The sequence below is a fragment of the Drosophila simulans genome, chromosome 2L (assembly GCF_016746395.2).
Source record: "Drosophila simulans strain w501 chromosome 2L, Prin_Dsim_3.1, whole genome shotgun sequence".
Classification (NCBI taxonomy): domain Eukaryota; kingdom Metazoa; phylum Arthropoda; class Insecta; order Diptera; family Drosophilidae; genus Drosophila; species Drosophila simulans.
This window is the reverse complement of record NC_052520.2, coordinates 6,793,002-6,818,816: the sequence shown is the minus strand read 5'-3', so window position 1 is coordinate 6,818,816 and position 25,815 is coordinate 6,793,002. Positions and strand designations below refer to the sequence as shown.

Below are 25,815 nucleotides of genomic sequence, written 5' to 3'. Positions count from 1 at the left end.
CCCTCGATTACTTATTATCATAATCAGCTAAAGGTACTCAATCGTACTTAAGGTTTATGGGATAACTAGAACTTCCTATTATTAAAGTCGAAAATTCTGCGGGAGTGATAACTGGTACTCAAATGAATTTGTTGTGCAATCATTGTTCTACGAAAGAAGTGAATCCTTGAGGAAGAAATTCAAGTGAAATAAAACATGACAATTGGACCAACTAAGAGTTTTCCAACTTTTCTTGGAATGTTACGTGGGCCAATCTGAAATTGTTCAGAAAGAAGTGAAAAGTTGGGGGGTCCTGCGTGGAAATCCTTTCACTTAATTGTGCGACATAAATTAAAATGCCATTTCCAAGGAACGCGCTGATTAAAGGGACTTTTCCTTGGTTTCCAATTAAAAGTTTGGAAGCTTACTTTCCTCAGAGTTCAAAATGCTTTATAATTTATTTGGTAAATTCTGCATTTTCCCCTTGCCAGTTGGCAGTCTGGGAATCATATTTTCTTTTGTTGCCACAGCAATTTATGTTTGTGCTCGCAATTCGAAATCTGTGTTCCGACAACATGCAACTGCAAGCCATGTAAGTTGCAAGTTGCACATGGCCCCTTGATGCACTCAACACTCTGTGTGCCCCAACCATCTGGGCATAATTCTTAATGTTTTGCTTTCAATTTGCTGGGACTACTTAGGCAGCTCTTCGGCTGGCCAAACTAATTTGCATATTCATTGTCAAGGAGGGCCCCAGATGGAAACTTACTTGCCGAACTGCAGCTCCAAATAAAACAAACGCCACAATTCTGCCAGGGCTCCAAGGATGGATCCAATCTTGCATCGATTACCAAAGACCTCAACTGGACCACAGATGGTGTAAATTGGATTGGTAGTAGGCTCTTGAGCCATCTTTGGGTTTTCTGTTTGTTTCTTGGGTCCAGCTTATTCGATTGCCAAGTTGACTTGATGGCTTGTGTAAACAAGACAGTCGTTTATACCATAATTAAATGAATGGCAAGGTAAGAAAGCTGTCTTGAATATTTTAAAGAATATTTAATTTAAAACCAAGGCCAATTACTTGTTCTCTATCCCAGATCAAGTTTTAAACCCTTTCGCCCCGTTTCAGGAGCAATCCCGTTGAAATCAATGTTAAATAAATTATGTACAACTATTTAGCAATAAATTAATCTTCATAAATCACAAATCAACAACAGGGACGACAACCTGGCGACTGTCAGGTGAATGGATAGATGGGATGAGCAGGAGCAGTAGCGGCGTTCCATGAACTACATTAAATTAGAAACGAGGAGGCGTCGTCAAGATTCCGTATAATGACAAAAGCAATTAATTTTGCGTGTGCCTGTGCCCGGGCAGCTGCCAAGGTGTTCCACAGGAGTGGAACAGGAGGATCAACCCTTTGCCGCCCAAGCCCAAGCCCCCGATTACGTTCACAAATCGCTACAAGTCCCCCCACCCTCGACCCCCCTGGACAGACAATCAAAATTCCGCAGGATGTAGCAGCACCCCATTCGAAAGCTTTGCAATTAATTATGCGAATCTGACGAATCTTCTTCCCAGGCGGGGCCAACTCTTCGACTTGGCTCACACAGATACGCACGCACACATGGAGACGAGATGCTGTTTGCCAGTTTGCCTGTTTGCCGTCAACTGGCTGGCACCCATGATTTACATGGCTGCCTCCGCCGTCTGAATGTTTCCACGTGGAATGGGATATGGAACGGGCCATACGTCTCTGCGCCTGTGGTAACCAAATGAAGGGTGGGGTGGGCCTGGGTGTGAAGTAAATGCAAATTTAAAGGCGTGAATAAGCCAGCGGCAAACGGAGGAACTCTAATTGTAGACAACCCCCGTAATTATCCGCTATGGAAAAGCCATTAATGGTATTAGAGGGATTTCGGTGCGGCTTATGGGCCAAAGGTGTTGCGATTCGGATATCCTTGACATTAATGGAGTGGGCAAGTGTATGGAAATTGACTTAGCAGGGGGCTTAAATAGTATATATGTTCAATATTATTCAGTACTTAGCATAAATGAGATTATGTTTCTTGATGTATTAAGCTAGCTCAAGTTCATTGTATTTTTATTATCTTTATTTATAATATTTTGCCTGTTTTATTTTTCGGCCTAAATCCCCCCACCTCAGCTCACCCAGTTTTATGGCCGTTTCACAGGCTGGGAAACATAAACACTTGAGGATATGGCAGTGAAACTGGATTCAGCTGGAAGAGGTGGCTAAATGGGCCACACCCCGCTGCTAATTTGGCGTGGAGGAACCCAAAAGTGTTTTGGACCCACTTAATGGTTTGTTTTCGGTTGACAACTTTTCGTCTGGTTGCGCTGCAGCCTTTTGGAGAGCACTTTCCATTTGTTTGGCTTGTGGTCGGCCCATGATGAGCTGGAAATGGAGAACTCAGGGGAAAATGGAGCTAACAACTAATTTAAAGCAATTATGTAAAAAGTTTTCACTCGAGTTTCGGCAGGCGCATTCAAAGTTTTGGTCGCCACAAATGTCCGTTCGTAAATTTTAATTGGGAATAGTTTTAATTAAATTTGTCAAATTATGACGGAAAATTCAATTAGTACTTGGCCATGTTTTTTGCCAATTTCAGCTCAAATATTATTCGTTTCTACCAATTTGGAAGAGGAGTGCTGGTGTGTAAAACATTTTGTTAGGAAAGAATTCCCACTGCGTATGCTTCAAATCTCATTGGTATTTATGCAGTTGCTCAAAAATAATAACTAATCATAATAAGAGTTGGCAAAAGAGATTATCGGAAATGATTTCATGGGAATTTCCTCGGACTGCTACTCCATTTTTACGACACGTGCCTGCGCACGCACTTTGATTAGGGCCAAGTCAAGCTACCCCATCTGGAGTAACCCTCTGTAAGGAAATTACCACTTGTCACTGCCAGGGCCACCACCAGCTACCACCACCGCACCGACTTTCTCGGCGAAACCCACCAATATCAGATTCCAGACTGCATAAACTGGAAAAGGACTACCAAAGGACTAAAGGACTCGTACACTTGACGCGTGCGAATTGTGGGAAGTCCTGCGAGTGTCAAATTTTTATGGCTCTGTTTGATTTCTGGCCGGCATAAAGCCGCTAATGGAAGGCACTTGTTCAACCCGTCGCAATTAACGAGATTTCCAGCTTCGGGATATGGATCTACGAATCCTACGACAATATTTGCCAAAGGTTAACATGTGTACCGGCAAGTGCAGCGTCATCCTAAAGTGTGGGAAAAATATCAAAGATACATAGTGTTTTTTACTTTTTGGGATTTTAGAGATGCATCTTATGCAGTTCCATATGTACATAAAAGAATAGTTGGAATATTTGAATCAACAAAGAAATATATTTAAAAAAAGTACTGGTATAAGATTTTTAGAAGGGTAACTTCTAAATATAACATAACTATATTAAATATGTTTTATGTTTTCTAGGACTTTAAAAGTTAATACTGTCAAAAACTTTATATTATATTTTAGGCAATTGTACAATACAGCACAATACAATATAACATTTTCTTTTGCAATACTGAATGTAAGGGTTAAAAGGTTTTGCAAAATTGAAAAAATGATCATTTTTAAAAGCTGCTGTCCATGTGGTCGAATGTCATTTGTAATCCTACGCTTTTGTATTTGTAATCTTCCTGGTTATATGCCAAATTGTGGCCATTTGTGCTAATAGTAAGAAGTTCATCACATAATCGCATTCGCATTCAGAGCTTCAAATTTCAGAGTGTTGGCTTGCAACACTTTCGCCACAATCGCTGCCAAATCAAGTGCGGAGTTAGGGGAATAGTGATTCCGATTTCGATTCGGATTCGGACTCGGATTCAGATTCATCTGCCATGCTACTTTGGTCTGTACTCCCCGCATTGGGCAAATGTGATTTATACGCCGCTTTATGTAAAAACGTCAGCAACAATTCCGGCAGCAGAGCACAAATTAACTCCAGCACGAAGTTGGGCCCATTCCCGGCCAGAAAGTCGAGACGTGTTCCGTAATTCAATATCCAGATGCAGTCGTCGGGAGTCAGAAGGGGGAGGGAGGGGGTAGTCTGTGGCACAGAGGTCACATTTGGCAGCCAAGTCGGTAAGTATTCCCAGAGGATCCGAATAATTTCCTACCCTTGGCACTAAGTATTATTGTGCATTAGAGGACTAATAAACAGGTTCGCAGTTGTCCTCGCCGTCGAGGGCAGGACTTTCTCATTCATAGTTTATCTGCGAGTTTATACCTTCTACGTGATTTACGGCAATAACTCATCGCAGACTCGGACGAGGGCATTCCACGCTCTCCTGGCTAAATCATGGGACATATAAATCAGGAATACTAAATTAATTCACTTTTCTTTCCGAGCTCTGCTTAATTAAAGCCCCCAATGTGGGCTGTGACTTATTTCCGGCAATTTGGGGCCATTTAAATTTATAATCAAAAGACGTTGGCTGCGATTAATGGTGCTTTTTCTAGAAGTTCAACTGGGATATTTGTTTTTAGGCTTTATTCTCTAAGAAGCTACATTCTTTTAGAAGGATGAAAAGATAGTTATTTCATTTGAGGACTCTCTAAGCAGATTTTCCATTCTGTCATCCACTTGACCAACAATAGAAACTGCTGATTGTTGTGGGCAAATTTTAAAGCAAATTTTACAGGCAGTGCATTAATTTCCCATGTACTTTGTTGATCTTTATTTAGCGCCGTTGAACCGCCCTAATGCCGACTTATGACACCAAAACTGCTCAATTTCCAGGACTTGCGCTTTCCACAGCCCAGCTTAGGGTGTGGAAAATGGGTGGGGTATATCAACGGGGTTACAGCCGAATTAGTCCAGTGGGATTCTGGCGCGGATCGGGGCGTTTTGTTTGCTTTTGTCAGGGCAAGACGCACTCCCTTTGCTGAACAATCGCCCAGCGGGAAGGAGCGAACAGTCTTCAATTGAGATATTCAATTGGCAACAAGCGGCGCATGCAGGGGCTGTGCACTGAGAGAAACTGCAAGTAGTAAGCAAATTTCTGACATTTATCTCCTCCATAGTTAATGTATCTTAAGATACAATAATGTATCTTCTTTACCAAAGTAATAATAATTCATGCTTATATATTTCGCATTGCCAATTTCTCGCAGTGCATATGAGCAACCACCACGCCAATCAGCCACCCCACGATCCCGCTGAGCGAGCGATTAGTTTGGGAAGCTGCCCGATGTTGCGCATCCGTGAATTACAATTGCGGTTTCCGCGCCTGCCGGCAACAAGGGGGAGGATTCGTGATGCAGGCTGCAGGATACAGGATACCATGGTACTGGATTGAGGACACAGGATTGAGCACTGAGTATGAGACCCCGGAAAATCACTCCAGTTGTGCGTGTTGTTGCTCTTTTGCCCGGCCTGCACTTGAAATTGTCAGCAGGTGCTCGTCGCAGGCGGGCGTTGTAACAACATTTGCAGTTATAGTGTTACACTTAGTTAGAGCTGCAGTTACGGGCAACGGAGGCGGAATCAATTTAACTGCATTTGCCGATGAGTCGGATGGCCCTGTGTGTTTGGGCCATTAATAAACATTTCGTCGTCTGTTTGTGCAATAAAAATGCAATTCCCATTAAGTGTCCACGTCGGTGGGGTGGGCATCTGTTTCGCCACCGACTTGACCAGCTGAGGCAGTTGGGGTATCAAATGAAATGGATTTTCAGGGGCACTTCGATGGGAGGTCAATTCAATGAGGTGGGGACTTCAATACACATTTAATATATTTTGATTTTATGCAATAAGTGATGATGGTGCCGACACTTGATAATGGGAATATATGTGCTTGATATATAATGTGGGATTATACTAAATAGTTTCAGATGTATCTATGTACTCCACTAAAGTAACTTTGTCTGCCTTCATCATGAAGAATTTTATACCCACCTTTACCGACCATTTTCAGTAATTTAATAACGTTTTTTTCCAGAAATAAACCCCAATTAAGATCCATTGTCTTATCCGATGTTCGAGTTGGTGCTCATCCGCAACGAAGACGACCGGCATAATAATCGAGTTCGAAGATACACGAAAGGGGTGCACAGTTGTTGAAAAGTCTTTAGTCATCGCACCAAATGATTTTCATGTCTCGGAGCCATAATGATGGCGGCAATAAATTCGCATTAAGATCGCCTCGAGTGAATTCAATGGCACGCAGATGTTGAGGAGTGACTTTGGAAACACACAAAACCATTTCTGATCCTGACGGAACCGATTTTCCGTTTATTATAAGCTGGCTGAGTACCTTCGGCTAATTGCGTTTAATTCGTTCAAAGAACCCGCATTGTGAGTTCATAATTTCTGCTTTTTGTTTTATGCAATCGTAAAAATGCTCGTTCAATCTATAATGTAAAGATCAGCTTCGTACTATGCGATACCATTCTCTCAACTCGTGCTTCTTGGACGGAAGTTGCTGATTTTGTGACTTTTCCAGATCGTTTAAGATTGATTGATCAATGTTTTACGATCACCAGCGACTTTCGATGGGTCGTTTGATCTTGGGGCTTTGCTTTTGTTGCGGGCGGCATAAACGTTTGTTGATTAAATCGCAGGATGTTATCGATCATTGCATAAATTAACACAAGACTCCCTCTTCAAATTTGTTGCTATGTAGGAACAAGGCTTTTATTAATTTTTATTTGAATATTCAAAATGTGCAAACCTAATCACTTATGTACTAAAAATATCGTGAGAACTGCATGTATATGTTTATAGAAATAAAGATACATTTGTGCAAGTAGTAAGTTCATATTTCATCATTTTACTTTGTACCAGTCTCTTCATTTTTCCAGTACAATTTCATTTTCTATTTCGTGGCTATTGCAAATAAAACGATTTCCACGTAGCCAACCTTTTTATTTACCATATATAAATTGTCATATGCAAAAAAGCCAGAGCATGGAAAATGTAACTCACCGTTTTATTCGAGGCAGACAGAAATATTTTTTATTGATGAAATTGGTTTGGCTACAGCTGAACTCCATTTGCAAAGTAGACAATTTGCCGCTGTGCAAATTGCAGACTTGGGAATAGTCCAATCCACGGAGTTGGGGCAAACATAGCGTATGCTCACCGTTTGCAATTTATATATATATTTTTTTTTATTGTCAAATTTGGCAGAGACACAGCGCCAAGATGAAGATGGAAAATGTATCTGTATCTGAAGCTGGCTGGAAAATGGAAAATGTGGGGTATGTGGTTTGATGGCTTACCCTTGTCTCGTACGTGATATTTGATAGCTGCGGCTGGACACGCTGGGGAATAGAAAACAGGTTCAAGTGGGCTTCACCCACTCATGAGTTACTCAGACGACTTTGAATATCCTTGTTTATAATTCGCATGCATGAGCGTATGATTTTTTAATCTTTCTGCTTTCGTGTTGACGTTCAGGGTTATTGAAATGTCCTCGAAGCGATTCCCTTTTCAATTTTGTTGTGAATTCGCAAAGAGGTTGGCCAACTTCCTATTGACACTTCATGCGATGTGTGCCTTTTGGTTTTCAAATTATAATAATGGTCGAAAGACCACCTATTCGGGGTATGATCCAATCCAATCAATAAATACTCATCTGTCACATTTGCTTAATAAATTCAATTTATTTTGAAAACATAAAAATACTTAGAATGTAGATTAATGTTTGTCTTCATAATTTTTGTTTTAATATTACATACATTAGTTTGTTGAACATTAAAATGAAAATATATATATTTATATATATTTGTTTAGCGGTTTTTACATACATACACATAATATGTATAAATAAGTTAAAAAATTTATTAATTAGACTAAATTCATTGGAATGATATAATATCAAAATAGTTTGCATAATACAGCGATTTAGTTAAAATTTCACAACTATCTAGAAGCGAAAACTTGGAACATTTTAGTTTTGCCCTCGCGCGTCCAAATTCTTTTATTTTCATATATTCATATATTGGATTTCTTCCATTTGGATTTGCTTTTATTACATTTCACAGAGTACGACACGCACAGTTCATATTGATGGAAATTCTTAACTTGATTTTGATTTTAAACTGACCTCCGCCCGGGTCACAGCAATACAAACTGACATACACATAGGGGAAAACATGGAGAGTCCTTTGCTCTGGATTACTTTGGTATGTTCGTAAGATGGCAATGTGATTACGCTTTAATGATAACTTGAGACTGACTATAGTGCTGGCTTTAATTGGTTTCGATTTTTTGTCAACTCTTTGCTATTTTTAGTTTTTGGCAACATTGGAAATAGTTCTTTAACTGGCTGGCTTAAAATTATTTAAATTGTTTTAATCTGTTCTCTTTGGAGTTCGGTTTCAAGCGGTTGAGAAAATGCCCAGCGAAGCCTTTCACTTCCGTCTATTGCACAATGGTTGCGGTTGATTTGGATTTGGATTTCGGTTTGCCCCTCCGCCCGGTTATGCCAGCAGCGATACCTTCTGGCAGTTGAGTCCCCCCATCGGAGGAGCCCCATTTGGAGCGGAGCCAACCGCACTGGCTCCCTGGCTGCCCGGTGGCCCTCCGCCCGGAACGGATCCCCCCGCCGCCGCCGCCGCTGCTGCTGCACTCAGTTCCGCAGAGGCTGCCGCTGCCGCCGCCGCCGACATGAAGTCCACCTTGCCCAGGTGGACACGCAGGTCCGTGTGCTGTGTCTCCTTGTGCCGGCGCAGGTCCACCTTCCGCTGGAAGGCCTTGTGGCAGAGCTTGCAGGAGAAGGGCTTGTAGCCGGTGTGCTTGCGGGAGTGCGTGATCAGGTTGGAGCTCTGGCTGAAGGCCTTTCCGCACACCTGGCACTTGTGTGGTTTCTCGCCTGCAAGAGTGGAAGGATGCAACACGTTAGTAGGTTTTAGTCAGTGGCCAAATTGGTACTCATTCGGTTCCAGTTTAGGTGCATAGGGTAATAATTTGATCTAAATATTTGATCTAAGCAGAAAAAGGTAGTATTGAACATATTAAAATATGAGAACTACTACTGCCTACTCATGGTATTCAGTGGAAACATCCTATAATGTGTCTACTTGGTAATGCTATCAATATGAGTCTACTAAAACCTTTAAAAATAATAATAAAAACATATCGAATGTGTATCCCAATTAAATCCCCTATTTAATAAAACTGATTTGGATATGAAATGAGTAGTGTACTTAGTACTATCTTTAGGGTATCACCTGAGTCGAGTTGTTTCTTACTGCTCTTTGTCTGAGTTTCCAACCAGTGTGCGCCATTTTAGCCATTTCTGTGCTCATGAAAGCCAACCTGTTCCAATTCCTCCCCTTGGTGCACACACATCGCATCCCGAGCGTCAACCCCCAAAAAATGCGAATCGTCGCCAGACGGAAGCACTCCCCCCAACTTGGACCCCAAGACACCATGTAAGTCATCTCTGCAGACCGCAGGCTGGAGCCACAACCCCCACTCCCCCTATTTCCATTCTCGACTGGGGAACAGGAGTGCTGGAGTTTTTAAATTTAAACTTTTCGGTTCATCAGAGTGATGTTCTGCGGTTGGCGCCGCATTTAAAGTCGCACTTTTTTTTTGCTCTGATAACATTTTTAAAGTAATTTTGTGGGGTTCTTCTTTTTCCTTTTAAGGGCTTTCCCCAGTTTCGCGCTTTATACGCCATTTATTGCTCATTTTCGTGCTGCTGAATTTTTCATTAGAGATTTGGGTGGAAAGCTGCTTACGAAATAAACGCTTTTCCTGGAGCCGGAAATGTCATGAAAATTTCGCTGAACATAATGAAATCTCAGAAATGGCAGATGAAAACGAAGAAAATATCAATTTGATTTTGAAAGCTTACAGCAGACGTCATTAAGTCGCCAGTAAGGGGAACTTATTCAGAGTGCAGATGTCTATAAAATCTCATATCTCTTCTTAAATACGAAGCTATTTTAATTAGAAATAGCATTAGAATGTCGTATTTTTTTCCTTTATTTTAATTATACAAAAACTTTGATTATATTTAGTTTCACGCTCCACGTTTTTCTACTGTGGATACGAGTAGTTTTCCGTATAGTTGCCCCTTATCTATAGCCCTCTGTTGTATGGAGATAGTGGCACAGACTTGTTGGGCTACATTTTATGTACTACACCCATACACTTACACTCCCACACACAGGCACACACACACACACAGCTATATAGTATGAGATTGGGGGGACGGCAACAAAATAACGACGACAACATGCTAACTTCAGAGGACCTGACTCTGTAGCTCCCTACCGAGAATTGGGAAAAGTGTATATAAAACAAACAGAGATATACGGGTACATAGCGTTGGAGCGAAAGAGAGGTCGAGGCGCTGAGCGAAAGAGAAGGGCTGTGAATCCGGCGAAACGAAACGGAAGACAGCTTCGTTGTATATAATGGAATTGCAGCGACGTGATTGTGAAACATTCGACCGTAGGGATGTGCTCTGATTCAACTTTCAGTTCCCGGGGCATGAGGATTTCTTTTCCTTGAGCACCAGCATGGTTAAGTGGGCGACTGGGTGGCCAAGTGGGCGACTTGGTGGCTGGATGGGGAAGGTCGAGCAACAGTAATATTGAGCAGTCAGCCCGGAGCCGGCTCTCAGTTGGCCTCACCGAGCATGCCTGGTGCTGGATGCAGAATCTGGAGGATGCCTTCTCTGGGGGTCCGTGGCTCGGGGCACGTTCGTGCACTATCGGCACAAATAACGTCACGTAGTCGCAGAGATTATAGAGCAGCTTTTATTATTTATCACGGCCAAAACGACCCACGAGCTCTAACGAGGCCCAAAAACAAAAAAAAAAAAAAGAGGAGAAGAAAAAAAAAAAAGAAAAGTGGAGGAAACTGAGGAAATAGAAAAATCCCGTCGGCCGTCGGTAATTTAGAAGGAAAAGTGTGGAGGTTATACATTTCCCTTATACGAAAATTATGTATCAGTGCAATGCCTTTTTTGCTTGCTTTCCAACGATTTTTATTGCAGCACATTGCGGAAATACTTTTAAGTCTTGGCTGCCTTCCGAATGGCTTTCCTTTTAGTCTTCTAATATTTTATGCTTAAGTTAACCCCTCTCGCTGTACTCTGAAGTTGAACGCTGTCTAATTCAGCACGTTCTCAACATATTTGGTGGCTTGGCCATTTTCGTTAAGGGGTGGGAATCAAATCACGCATACGCCATGTGGAGCGGCGGAAAAACAGAGGGAAGATTGCTTTGGTTTGATTTGGGAAATGATTTGAAAGAAAGTAACAAAGGGTTCCAGAAGGTCAAAACGTGTGTGTAATGATTTGTAGACAAATGGAACTAGTTTTCTTGCTTTTAACTATAGTAGTTAGCATTTCTAACTTTTATGAAATTAGATTTAAAATTTCGCTTAAATACATATTATTGCAGTAAGCACAGAAATTCTTTAAAAGCATTTAGCTTAAATTATTGATTTTTCACCTTTTGCCCCCCAGACACACTAAAAGTGAACTTTGGAATGGAAAACAAAAGTCGTGAATAAATAAAATAATCCTGAAAAGCGTTTTTCCCCTCAGTCCTTTTATAGCGCATAAATTGACGAAAACGAAAATCTGAGGCATGGAAATAAAAGCGAAACACAAAAAAAAAAGGGAAATTCGGTCGAAGCACGGACTAAGCATATAAAACATTTCGCCAAAAAGTAAATACGAAAATGCAAAAAAGAAACCGAACGGGAAAAAGCAAGGAAATTGCTCCGAAAAATCACATCAGATGAAAGAAGGAAAAATCTGCTGTCTGCGATGGAAACACGCCCCGACACAGGGAAGAAAATTAAGGATAAGTCGTAAGGAAAGCAAAGCGAACGGAGCGGAACTCAGGAAAAACCAAAGCACTTGGATGGAAAATCTTCTTGAAATGTTGGGGCAAACTTGGCCACATGTGCCGTTGGCTGCTGAAAGTGGAGCATTTTGGGGCCATCGCGGGGGAGTTCGGGCGGGTGGCACACGTCCTAAATCGAAGACGGCAAACGATAAAAATGTCTGGAATATTTCTCTTTCTCTTTTTGTATGTCTGCGGGGCCTTGTAGGGGTGCTGATTTCTCTTTCACTGATTTCACCAGACGCATCAGCGAGGAAAGTCTGCTTATTAGAGGTTATTATCCTTGCCATTTGTAAACTGATTTCCAGCCGAATCGGAATCTCGCTTTTTATGCTTAATGATCCAGCTTATGCAATATATATAATGTGGAATCTTATGCGCTAATAAAGGCCTGATTATTGCAACTGAATTTAAATCTAATGGCATTGATTTACTGTACAAATAAATGGACAAATGTTATACACATTTACTACCTTTTTGCCTATTTGGTACTATATCTATCATCGATAATCTGTATATGGTGTTTTAAGTTATACTTTCACTTGATAAATGCTACTAATAGTTTTTAAGTTTATAACTTGTCGAGCAGAAGCATTCAAATATTCTGCAGGTATATCAACGTTCTATTATATATCGTTTCAAAGGATTGCAAGATTTACTGTGTGCTTTTAAACTAGAACAAATCACATTTGAGATTCGAAATTTTCACGTGGCCGTGGGTAACTTGAAATCGATGCTAGTGTGCGGCGCTGCCCCACCCAACGGCCTTTCCCCCGCCCCCGCTCGCAGTTCCAATCGCCACGTTTCGCAATGGCGTTTCAGTTCCGTTCCGTTTTCGGCTTTCCGGGGTTGTGTGTGCACCTACACCACTGCACGGCTTCGATGTGTGCGCCTCGTATTTGTTATTCGTGTGAGTGCGCGCGTATAAAACAGAAAATCAAAATCTCTTGACTAAATTTTTCATTGGTCGGCTGTGATTTCTCAGCCCGCCTCTCTCTCTCACGCTGTCTCACTCGCTCTTCTGTCCCCGTGTGCGTCTATGTGTGTGTGTGTGTTTGAGTGCTGGCTGGAGTATCTGTGTGCGCTGGCCTTCCAGTATATAGATTCTTTCGGATTCAGATTCTTATCAGCACCACTCTCTCTCTCGCTTACTCTCTCCCCTGCGATTTCGATTTCCGGAGAGCTAACTGGGCGCTCTTTCAGCTGTCGTCTGCTCCATTTTTTTTCGACCCCCTCCTTCCTCCCCACCACTTGTTTTCGCAACCAACCCCCCAGATTTTCGCTATATCTGCTTCTGCCGATGGCAACTGTAATTGCAACTGGCGACTGCGGCTTTTGGGGTGGTTCGCTCGGTGCTTTAATGGCGACGCTTCCTGTTCCCCCCGCTGAAGGCCCCACACCCATCAAACACCCCACATCCAACTGCGCTTGTGTTTTGTATCTTTAAAGATACGCTTGTTTTGGGGCTCGAATTTTGCATAAATAAACGGAAAAAGTCTGTGATTCGTGGTATTGTTCGATTCGAAGTATACTAAGTAAAATACGTAAGAAAACAGAAGGTATCTCTTCCCTTTTTAAAGGTCTATAAAACCTTTTAAACGTGGTGAACCGTATGGGTAACCCTTCTTATATGCACAACCGAGCTGCTTACCTGTGTGGATGTACGTGTGCTTCTTCATGTCGCTCTTCTGGTGGAACCGCTTGCCGCAGTAGTTGCAGGGATAAGGCCGCGTGTCGCTGTGGATGAGCAGGTGGGTGGACAGGGTGCTGGAGCGCTTGAAGCGCTTGCCGCACTGCTTGCACTCGAACACTTTCTCCACGTTGTGCACCGCCCTGAAATGGTGAGAAGGGATGGGTTGGTTTTGGGGGATTAGTGGGGTCCCAGTAACGAGCGTTGGCCGTAATTAAGGTCCGGTAAGTCCCCAAAGGCGGAAGTGGACGTGTTTTAACTACAGCCACAAAGGCAAACATTTGGTCAGGCTGAAATCCAGCCATTTTGGCTAAATTAAGTAATGCAAAGTGTCCCAGGCAGGAAGACCACTCGTTACACTCGGAAAAATAGTTTAGCACACTTCTTTAAAGTTAACTAAATAAACGAATTTGCTATTACATAAGCACTTAAAATTTAAATAGTTTTAATGAATCGTTAAAAAAAATGCAAACTATTTGATCTTATAATATGAACAATAGAGTTGAAATAAAAATAAACACGAACCAAAAATTTAATGTACTAATTTTTCTGAATGTTGTTATGCAGTGGCCCCCAACAGATCCCGATACCCCGCCACCACTGCGGTGGCATGCCACACATACCTGTGCTGGCTGAGGCTGACCTCGTGCCCGAAGGTCTTGTTGCAGAGCTCGCAGGCGTAGGGCTTCTTGCCGTGGTGCGTCCGGCGGGAGTGGACCTCGAGGCCGTGTGGCGTGGAGAACATCTTCTCGCACTTCATGCACGAGTACAGGTCGCTGAATTGGTGCAGGCCCGGCCACTTGGCGGCCATGTGATGGAAGTGGTGCAGGTGTGGCGAGTGGGGCAGGCCCAGATGCCCGCCATTGGGTGGCACGCCCACACCGACGCCAACGCCCACGCCGACGGCAGCCGCCGCAGCTGCTGCCGCCGCCGCTGCCGCCGAGGAATTGTTCTGTCCGGCGGACTGGAGCGGCACCATCAGACTGCGCAGACGGAAGAGATTTTCCTGCGAATCCGGATGGTAGCTGCGGAAACACATTTAATTGAGGCGAGTTAATTAAAATGGGTACCGAGTTGGCATGGCAATGTTTGGTGGGAAATGAAGCTAATTTGGTAATGAATTTCTGCTTAAAAATGGGTTTACTTCTAGCCCTTAGTACCAGAACTATACTTAAATGTATTATTCAGTTGAAGGATAATCCACTTACCCTGCTCCCAGGCCGGATTGCTGTTGTTGCTGTTGCTGCTGCTGCTGCTGACCTTGGTGGAAGGCGACGGCGGCGAAGAAGGGCAGGGCGGGCGAGAAGAGCGGTCGCTGGAACATGGCCGCGTCGTAGTTGGGCGGATAACCCTGGCGCATCGCCTCCAGCGGATTGAATGGCATGGCCAGACCGCTGGATGTCAGATGACCCAGTGGCGGACTGCGTGGCGTCCGTCGCTGTGGAGGCGGTTCGTCTCGCCGGAGCAGCGCAGAAACGGAGAAGAGATCCGACTTCTTGGATCCTATGCTGCGACCGCCGCCATTGGCGGTGATCAGGAGCTCGGAGGCGGAAGCTGAGGCGCCGCTGGGCGAGCTGATGCGCGGACTGCCGGGCGGCGAGTCCACCTCCAGTTCCACGGACGAGCTGCTCGAGTGCGAGCGGGAGCGGGAATGGGAGCGGGAACGGGATCGCGATCTCGAGCGGGAGTGCAGAGAACGGTGCGAGTGGTTCGAATCCGCGTCCTCCATGTCGATTTGCGAGGAGCAGGGACTTCGGGATCTTGACCTGGAGCGGGATCGCGATTGACGGCGCAGCTTTTCGCTGGCGCTGATGAAGGCTGGCTTGGGGCGCTGGGCAAGATGCGACTGTTGGTGGTGCTGCTGGTGCATCTGCTGGTTTTTGCTCAGCATCGAGATTGAGTTGTTGTTGTCCTCCAGAGGAGTCGGCGGCTTAAGGCCAACGGCCGCCGCCATCGCCGTCAGTTGTTCAGTCTTGACCAGTCTGCTTATGCTAAATGCTAGCGAGGCATCTGTAATATAGAATTTAAAATCATTATAAAATATCCTCTATTATATATATAAATATATATGTATAGATATAGATTGGGACAAGCCCTCCTTATTTGACACAAGATCGCTTAGTGAAATCAGAGCAAATCGTGTGCCATATCATCAATCACTCACTGGGAAAAAAAAACGGGAAAGGGAATCCACCTGTGCAGCCTCACACACCAGAGTTTCCTCGTATGTGTGCCAGTTGGCAGCGTATCGAATTTCAAATGTAATTATTTTCGTATTCAATCGCCTAATCCACCTTACATGACCATTAATTCACCCTAATCAACGAATCCTTCCCCTCTCATGAACCGCTTTCCGCATTTGACATCAGCGCGTCATCATGCGGCGTCGTCACCCCGAAATCCTTGGCCAGCGATGATGGCCACGGACACAGATACAAATCCGTGTGTGCGGATGCGGCGCCGGCGCTCAGGGTTGAACTCGGCACGCCCCTGGACAGGAGCAGCCACCCGACAAGGGTTTCGCAATTGAGTTCTACTCTTATCAACCAAAAAATTAGTTTTACAAGTAAGGCTATTGAAAACTATATATTTAACTTATATCATTTAAGCGGATTTTACTTGAATATTTTTGAAATTTAGTTCAATAGAATTCTTATTTCTTGAAACCTTCACTTCATATAATTAATAATCGAATTTAATTTTCGACGTCAAAGAACAGATTTTAATTAATATATATCAGTTAAAATTTCAAGCAAAATCTTTTTTAAATATTCCCATCTAAATATCAGAATATATGTTGAGAAGATAGACTAAAATCCTCAGCTGAAAATACTGAGGAAATGGAAATCATAACTTTTGCCAGGTGCACAGCACAAAATACACATCCTCGGAGTCTATCGCCTGTCGAAATGAAATAATAATAATGTGCGTTTAAATAGAACATCTGTTCGGTCCACACTCGGCTAAATGGAGCATGACAAAACAGAAAACACACAGCGGGCCGGGGAAATGGGATTCGCTCGGATTCGGAGTCGGAATGAGTATCGTTGGACTGGGAACTGGGAACTGGGAAATGGTAACTCCGGCGACATTCCGCGTGTGCAAATTGACGCAGGCGCAAAAGGCAGGAATTGCAGCAGGGGAGCAAAAGGGGTAATGGTACACATAGCTCACTTCATACTCAAACTCACTCCATATGCCGTATCCGTGTATGCCGTGTGCCAGGCAAGTGAAAACCGCGACGGGCCTGAGGCGAATCGAATGAATGAATGAATCCGCATCGCTACAAAAGAATAACAATTTGACAACATTCTAATTCGCCACGCAGATAAAAGTAACTGCCGAGGAGGTAGCGGCGGTAAGGGGGGAGGTGGATGGAAAATTGCGGGGGCGGAACTTTGATTCCGGGCCATAGTCCGGAGTCAGTGAGGCGGCAAAACGCAAAGCCAAGCAAATATAAACAAAACCCACGCACTAAACGCAGCCAGGGAAATTCGTACGTAGTACACACGCATCCATCAGATACTCAGATACAAATGGGGGGTGGCTCGGCCTGCCTCTTCGCTTCTCTGCTTTTCCTGCCAGAGTGTCAAGTGTTTTTATTGCCCTGCTGCTGCTGTTGTTGTTGCAATTCCCGCCGTTGTTATTTTTGTTCGAACTTGGGCCTTGGGATTTTGGTTTTTGCTCCTAAGTGCTTTTGAATATGGCAATGGCCCATAATCCAGTACCTGGCCAGGATTCGTTTGATCACCGCTACTATGTTTTCACTACATTGGCTTAATACTCTAACAATTATTAGTTTCTATGTAATTGGAATCTGCTCATAATGGCCAAACTTATACTTATGCCTGGCAAATTGCATGCCACCCTCCCCCCAAAAATCCAAATTTTAATCATTGCCATTATGGCAAATGTGTCCCGGGCCAACCCTTCCCTTCTAATTATGTACGCAATCGTCCCGAGAGTCTTGCCACCAGCCAAAAACCAAATTCGAATCGAATGGCAGGGGAAAAGGGGGCGATGGCACAATAATATAAATGGAAAATAAAATTGGAAGCGTTTAACGTTCGCTGCCGACTAGTGGGCCAAAAGCAACCCCAAGGACCAGTATTACAACCAGGATAAGGAGAGCCAGGACAAGTGGCTCCTGGTGGCGCACGTAGAGCGACTTGTTTAAACGATAATAATGAGCTTAAGCATGTGCCCGATGTCGCTCCAGGGTGGCGATTCCGCTCGAGTCCTGGCGAGTCCTGGCGTGTCCTTCGGCTGCTGGAGGCTGGCAAAGTGGCATCAACGACCCCTCGACGGTCGGCAGCAAAGTCATAAATTTGTGCACATTAGACATAGACATAGCCCTCGTCCACCCCGAACACCCCGAACAACCAGGACACCCAGGACACCCGGAACACCCAACCCCCTAACACACAATATCATGCAGCCCTTCGGCCTCTGACGTTCATCTGTTTTTATCCGCCCGGGAGCAATATTCACGCACTCCACGCACTTGTTCGCATAAAAAGGACGAAGGTAAAATAATTATTCGACACTGCATGGTAATTGAAATCATTGTTATCCTGCGCCCTGTTTACTGTCTACCCCGCCCACAAGGATGATTATTGTTTTGGGGCGATTTGCAGCCATTACAATTTGGTTTGGGTTTACGCTTTGCCGGAGGGCAGCTGGTGCTCCTACCGGAGGTGTTAATTTCTGGAATTTCATTTATAATTACTCGCGAACTGCTGAATTTTAATGGGGGGAGGATTGTTATAAAAATTGTTTAGTAAACATTTTGGAAATACTTGGTTCTTTATGTTAAGCGAGCAATTCTTCGCATATAATTTTAATCAAGAAACATCATCATTTATGTAATTATATGACGTCAGTCTTGGTCTTATGCAAATCTAGAATCCTACAATCAAAAAGTTTGATTACACTACCTAATCAGTGAGACTTTCCAAAGATGTTGACATATAGATTTCGTATTAAAATTCAGGGCATGTGCCTCTAATTTGGTTTCCAAACATATTCTCATTTGGCCGTAATTTATAGCACCTCTTGTGGGCACAAAATCAGTTGGATCGGGCGCCGGAGTGGAGTCCAAGTGTTTTATATTTCGCAGGTATCGACTCGATTAAATCGAGGGCGGAGAACTGGGCAACAGTAGTCGGGGGTCTGGCCGGTCGTAATATTATAAAAACAAATTCCGCTTTCGGCAAATATGAAAGTGGAAATGGCGAAAAATAAAAACAGCACAGTATAAATAATAAAGAGCCACGGCGATATGGCCAGAAGAGGGCCATAAACTGTGAACGGTTAGATAGATTAGGCCATGATTTGGTCTGTTGGCTGGCATGCCTGCGAATGTGTGTGCATGATTTACGGATTGAGTTGAGATTTCGATTTCGACTTGGCTTGTTCGGATTTCGATTTGGATTTCCATTTGGATTTCGATTGGGATTCCGATTGGGATTTCGATTGGGATTCCGATTGGGTTTCCGATTTGGATTTGGATTGCGCACCCCAGCGATAGCATATCAGTTGGAGAGAGAGCAGAGCTCTTTAGCCCGCATAAGCTCCACTCGTTGAGTGGCATTAGATGGGGATTGCGTATCCAAACACTCAACAGTTGGCCAAATGTGTGTATACCAGTTATCAGCCATCGGCCATCGGCCATCGGCTATCAGCTGTGTTGGTCCCGCTGCGTCGGCAGCGTTTCTTTGAAGCCCCTCCGCGAATGTCGCCAATTGCAATTACATTATTTATTTTTACACTGCAAATCAATCAGAGGTGTGCACCCCACATGCCTGCTACTCCCCCTCCCATCCAGAATGCCGATGAGTGTGCTCCAAAGCGATCGCGAACCCCTGCTCCGTATATTGCACCCTTTTCCCAGCTGCTTATCGCTGGGCAATAAATCAGGAGGCTATCTAAACTTTAGACTACAATTTTTTACCTTTTTCCTTTCGCTGATAAATTTCATTTAATTGCTTGTCCCGGACAGCCGACAATTTTCACTTTTCACCCAACAGTATTTAAGGAAATCTATTACTTAGCTTCTTAATAAAGGTGTACTACCACTACCATTTCTAGATTCTTAAACTGTTTTTAAAAATAAACCATGATCGAGTCGATTCGGTGTGATTTCTGAGTCCAAAGGTTCATGTGACGCCCATTGTCCGGAGTACAAATGTGGGTGATATCAGTATTGCAGTCTGCGGAGCGCTTTATTGTTATTATAAGCCGATATCTACTCTGGTAGCTTTTATGACGGTACAAATTCAGTATCGAAAATCGCATGTCTTCATACTATCAGCGTTGGGAATCGATCGGGGCACCTCTAATTTCAATATTCAAACATCGGACGTGACAAATGCCAAATGCCGAATGGGATAGGGTTTGCGTTAGAGCTCCTTCTCCAGCGCGCTGGAAATTGATTTTTCTTTGTCAAACACTCGGTCGTTGGGATGATAAACCGAACTGGACGGGAATCGAGGGCATAAATAACGTAGCAACAAAAAAAAAAAATAAGTCGGACACAAATCGAGGAAGGGAACTGAACCCGGTGGTATGTACATACTTTCTTAATGTTGCACGAACTACGTCTGCGGTTGGCTCTTGTTTACTTATCGGTCGCTCGCTTATTTTATGATACTTTTACTCTTTCGATTTTACAACTGGCCACAGAGGATACTGACATGTTTAGATGTCGTTATGTATTTACCTCGGATCGTAAATCATAACGCGTGTGCGGTGTGTGTGTGTGTGCGTAGTTGGCTATATCTCACCCTTCGAGCTGTCTATTTTGTATCTTGCAGATACTCGGCGTTGTGTGGATTTGGCGTTTCTTTATTTGGCCGATTGGCTGATTTGGTTGTTGGATATCTTTATAGATTTACAATGCCCAATTTTCGTCTACTTGTGAGAAGTTGATGTATATATGACAGGCGATGAGTTGCCATTGATTACGACGTGTGTCGTAAACATTTCATAAATATTGCTCTGATTTTCGTTGCGACAATTTGTTATTGATCAATAATGTACTTTGCGATTGAACTCGTGAGAGGGATGTGTGAAATCGAATTATGAATGCACTGAAAATGATTAGAAAAGTATATGCTATAGCGAGTTTTATTCCCAAAAACCTTAGTTCTTTAGATCTTTTCCCTTTTTTTGTAAGAAATACTACCAAAGTTACTCTATTCAAGCATTTTAGCCACTTTCACAATGTTACGACCATTTAATTTATAGTTATGTTTAAAGCAATCAGTTTTCCACTGACAAACACAAGTTTTTCAATATTTCTTGCAGATAAGCCGAACTCATAGCGATTGTTGAAGTTTTATTTATTCCATGTGATATGCCAATTGCCTTTTTAATTGTTCAATCGTTTGGTGTGATTGAAAACGGCTTAACAAATGTGTTATTAAATTTATATCGGCTTGCACGCGGAGTCATATATAAGAAGCGCGATAGTCGCTGCAAATAAATTAAAAAATTCTAATTTATACCTTGAACGTTTGGAACCGTTCTGATTTTCGGGCTGATATCACCGGAAAACTATGTTTATTTGGGGGGGTGGCGAACAATTGGTCGTCGCTGGGAATGAATCAATGCTGCTCTGAGATCTGCGTTCAAGTAATTTGAGTACTGGCTGCCATTTAACCCATGATCCCTTTGACTATTAGTCGGCTTTTTAGTCTGGGTACGAGCAATTTTCATAATTTAACTTAATTCGTGACTCACAAGTGCCGGTGTCAAAGTTCTATTTTATTTCAGTCGACGCATTAGAGTCGCAGGCATCATTAATTGAGTCATACGGCGGTGGCGTATGACAAAAAATTAAGATCATCCACTCGTGGGTGGTTGGTTGGCTAATGGGAAATCGAGACGATATTTCTATCTGACCTTTCGGGGCAAGGTTGTGTCTCAATGGTTGAAAAAATAAGTGGTACACAGCAATCTACGCTATTTTATACGAGGTTAAATTACTACTTACTATCACTACTATTACTATTACTATTCTAAGATCAGAAACCATATATTCCCACATAACATTGCAACAACTGATGCCTACTTTCAGGATACAATATCATTTCCTTTTAATCCATTAAATTCAAAGGCTTAAACTGCAGTGCCATACAGATTTTCACAAAGTTTACGTCCTTCATCAGGAGGGGCCAATCAGTCACCAAAGAGCCCTGCGAACTTTCGCCACATCAACCAATATATTGTCCCACCAAAAACCGAGAAAATATTCCAACAAACAAAGCGAAATTCATTTTCTCTAGAGAAAGAATAAGGTTGGAAAAGCGCGGGGGGAAGTCGGGGTGCTTGTCGCGGCAAACGGAATTGAAAATTCAGTGAGCGAGTGTGTGTTCGCGTGCGTCTGTGTGTGTGTGTGTGTGTGTCTGCTTTTCCGCATATCCATGTCTGTGCTGAAAGCGGTGGAGAGCTCAAAACATATCCGTTGGATACATGTAATGCCGGTAAATGAAATCCGCTTGTCGCTGCCCTGTGTGTGTGATTCTGTATCTGTGAGTGTGAGTGGGGAAATATGGGAAGGAAGATAGACTGAGAGAGGGGGGACACACTCACACACACACACACGTCGGTCAGTGCTGTCAGCTTGGCTGGAAAAGTCCGACTCCACTTAAAGTTTGGAAACAGAAAACACAGCTATTTTCATGTGGGGTATCTTTAAGGTTTTAGCTAGTGAACAAGCAAAATAAAATAGGTTCATACTTAAATACATTTCTTAAAGAAATTCCTTTCTTAAAGTCCTTTTAAAGCCAAATTGTTTGGTTTATTTCGGACAACACTGAAGCTTGTGGATCCCGTGCGAACGCTCATTCATTCATTCAATGCCCATATTTGAAATTCAACAGCGATGGCGATGACAACGGCGTCTGCACACAGATACACAAGCACACTTATGTGTGTGAGTGTATCTGGACTGGACTGGACTGTGTATCTACAAGTTTGTCCGATGGTTTGCCATTCGCAACCGTATCTGTATCTGTGTATCTGTGGTCCAGCTATGGATTTTTCAATCCCCGATATCCATTTTTCCGCCCCATGTCCGCACAGAAGATTTGCCCATTAAGCGTCGCGCTCACTCACACACACACACACACAAACGGAATAATGAATATCCCAGCCAGCTCCTGCTGCCCCCGAACAATTTTTGCTTTCCACGCTTTCCCACCGAACTTGGGCTTTTTTCCAATTAAACCGACACCGTGCAGCCTTTGGGCTTTCACTCGGACATGGCCAGTGTGTGATATTTTAAAATCACACATTATTCAAATAAATTTTTAAAAATTCCTACATTGCCCGCTGACCAGCCTTTGGGGGATTTGTAGCCACTCGCCGCGGATTGGAGTCTCACCGTTTCTGTTTCGGTTTCTGTGTTGTTGATTGTTTTCCTTTTTTTTTTTTTTAATTAACTCGGAGAATATGAAATGTGGTGGGGGTGTGATTGGGTTTATGCCAATCTGTTCGCAGGCTGCACAAAAATTTAATTTGACAAATGTTGATGCTCAGAAATGAGCTGAATATCATTCATTGAATTTTTTTAACGATCTACTAACTATTGATTTAGTAACATCAAAATAGAGTAAATTCTTCAGAAATCTCTGAGAAACTTGGTCAGATTTAATTTTAGGGAAATATTTTATTTAAATATTACAATCTATATTTGATGAATATTGAACAGAACTATTGCACTCTCTAGCATTTTGAAATGCTTAGGAGACTGATTATTTTTTTTTTAAATACAAACTAATAACTCTCTAAATAAAAATATTAATATTAAAACGGAATGGTCGCTTATATTTTATATATCAAAGGCTTTTTGTTTTATGTAAATACGAAGGAGTAAAATATTAATACAAAATTGTAAAGTGATTGTGTAACTTCTTCTAACTGGCAGGGTAAAAAACAATTGTCACACTTTTGACACTAAATTTCAATAATTATAAATCATCACATATCACAAAATAAGCAAACAAAATTGTAAACCTTAGAGCCAAAATTGAGTTATTTAGAGACAATTAACTTGACTCATTATTTCTAAGCTCATTTCAAAACATTTATGCAAATAACAAAATTTTACAGAACTCGATTCCACTTGGTGACAAGAACTAAAATCCCAATTGATGACTGATTTTCAAAGCTTGTAGGATTGAGCATGCAAATATAGTGAGTGATTCCAGCTTACCGTCGGAGTTTCGCTTCTTGGGCAGCACCGCTTTGAAGGCGGACATGGGCGCGTACTCGTGCGGCGACGTGGAGGCCGGCGGCATCTGTGGCTGCGGGTGATTCGGATTGGGATTGGGATTCTGTGCCGGCTGCTGCTGATGGTGGCCCAAGGCCGCGTCCGCGGACATCTGGATGCGCTGGTGGAGCAGCTGGGTGGGCGAGGGTATCGTGGCCATGGCCGTCAGCGCGCTGAGATCGCGCACTTGCAGCGGAACGGAGGCGGCGGCGGAGGAGGAGGCGGAATTGGAGGCCGACGAGGATTGCTGGCTGGTGAGGAAGGGTCCGGGAAAGTCCGACGCGATGGCTGGCTTAAAGTTGCCCAGGCTGTAGTCGAGGGGCAGGTGGTGTTGGTGGGCGGGCGGTGCGGCCGGATGCAGCAGATGCTGACCGGAAGTGGCTTGCATTTTGGCCACGTCCATAACGGATTTATCACTGATTCAATAAGTTTTTTTTTTTTCTATATGTTTATCTTTGGATTAGCTCAGGCTTTTGTCAGCTGGCTTTGGTTCTTTTGATTTGGCACTGAAACTGTTTGGTTTTTACGCGACGGCATGCGAATGCGGTTACGGTGGCGTATACGCAACGTGGCTACCGGAAGGAAGTGTCACAGATTTAGGGCTTTAATGCTGCTGCTGCTGCTCTGACTGCTGATGCTGCTGCTGCTGGGCGCATAACTGCTGGCTTCGGCGTCATCGAGCGGACTGAAGCACCGTAAAAACCTAATCACGGATCCGTGGAACGCTGACGCCGGCGCCCGGCCGAGAGTGAATCTCTGCTGCCGAGCTTGGAAAACTCTGCTGGCGCCGCAGCTGCTGCTGCTTCTGCCGCTGCTTTCAGCCAGGGATTCGGAGTGCGGCCAAGTGCCATATGCCGTATGTGCCAAGTGTTGCGATTTTCGCCTAGATTTGGCAGCGACGTCGACGCTGGCAGCGACGTCAGCGAGAGAACGGCTCTCGTTGCTTTCCCGTATATCTATCTGTATATACGATTCGATGTGAATGCCCGCTCGGATGAGGATTGCTGCTGCTCCGATTTTACCGCTGTCAGCGAGCGTCTGCAGGCGACTGACGAGCGGAGCGGCAGTCGAGTTTCCACTCAGCGGAAACGCTATCACCACCACCACTGCGTTGCGGCGATGCGAGTGCGAGCGAGACGACGGCTGGTTCCAATTGGAACGGCGGAATAATGGCCAAGTGGAATCGGAACAGCCACCACCATTTGCCATGCTCGTGGCCACGCCCCCTTTCCAGCTGGCCATGGTTAATCTGGATTTTTGGTAGCTTGTTGTTGGTATTTTTAGTGCGCATACCGCTTTGATTCGTTCAAATCAATGCCACCGCCGAACAATGGTGGCGAGTGGGTGGTGGTGGGAGTTGGTTGGCGAGTGGGTGGGTGTAGGGTGGTGGTGCAGGGTGTGCGTGTGCTGGGCGCGTGTTTGCTGGCCTTTGGTTTGGTAATACCTGCTCTGCTTTTGGGGGCGGGCTCTCTGGATTTTATGCGATTTTCTATCTTTTTTTTTTCATTGTAGATCAGCTCAAACCGCCATCGATTTGGTAATCGCTGTTGTCTCTGGCGTTTGAAGTGCGCCGCGCCATTTAATTTCAAGTGGTTCGTGGCACCTCGGCAAACACTAATGCCGCATTCCTCGCACTTGACTATCCCCCAATCGCCTTTGCCTTTGGCAGCTCTGACTTGGCACTCGCGATTGGTTTTTGCGCCATTAAGTTCAAATGCTTTCTGCCTCGGCGAACGGTGGCTAAGTGATTTCCTGGGGGCCACCGTTGGTTGCCACTTCGCATGGCTGTTTGATTTTTCTCAGCCAAAGGGCTTTTCACCTCTTATTGTTTGCCATTTAGTTATGGCTTCAAGTGTGTAATTCCATTATCTATGCCGGAAAATTGGTTTTCATACTACTCAGCAGATACGTGACTAGAAGTAACAACAGAGAAGATTTAGATGATCTCCTTCGGGAACTATTAAGGCTAAACGAAATTTCGATTTATATGATCACTTTCGGGAACTAT

General features: G+C 43.7%; 1 protein-coding gene across 1 annotated transcript; it reads right to left on the bottom strand.

Annotated features, from left to right (window-relative positions):
* Nucleotides 1-8,078: 8,078 nt before the first annotated feature.
* LOC6731276 (zinc finger protein sens) lies at nucleotides 8,079-24,228 on the bottom strand. Its single transcript, XM_016179681.3, has 5 exons — nucleotides 23,751-24,228; nucleotides 14,740-15,541; nucleotides 14,155-14,556; nucleotides 13,493-13,674; nucleotides 8,079-8,843 (listed from the first exon to the last, which is right to left on the bottom strand). The coding sequence occupies exons 1-5, from the start codon at nucleotides 24,208-24,210 to the stop codon at nucleotides 8,452-8,454; spliced, it is 2,238 nt and encodes a 745-aa protein (XP_016023840.2). The 5' UTR covers nucleotides 24,211-24,228; the 3' UTR covers nucleotides 8,079-8,451.
* Between the last annotated feature and the right edge of the window lie 1,587 nt (nucleotides 24,229-25,815).

What these genes read in the sequence shown, in the direction of transcription:
- LOC6731276 (XM_016179681.3), bottom strand. Translation starts at nt 24,210, where the DNA reads ATGGACGTGGCCAAAATGCAAGCCACTTCCGGTCAGCATCTGCTGCAT. An exon ending in CAAGAAGCGAAACTCCGACG is followed by an intron (nt 15,542 to 23,750) that starts GTAAGCTGGAAT and finishes TCTATATTACAG; the next exon opens with ATGCCTCGCTAGCATTTAGC. An exon ending in GTCAGCCTCAGCCAGCACAG is followed by an intron (nt 13,675 to 14,154) that starts GTATGTGTGGCA and finishes TCACCATTTCAG; the next exon opens with GGCGGTGCACAACGTGGAGA.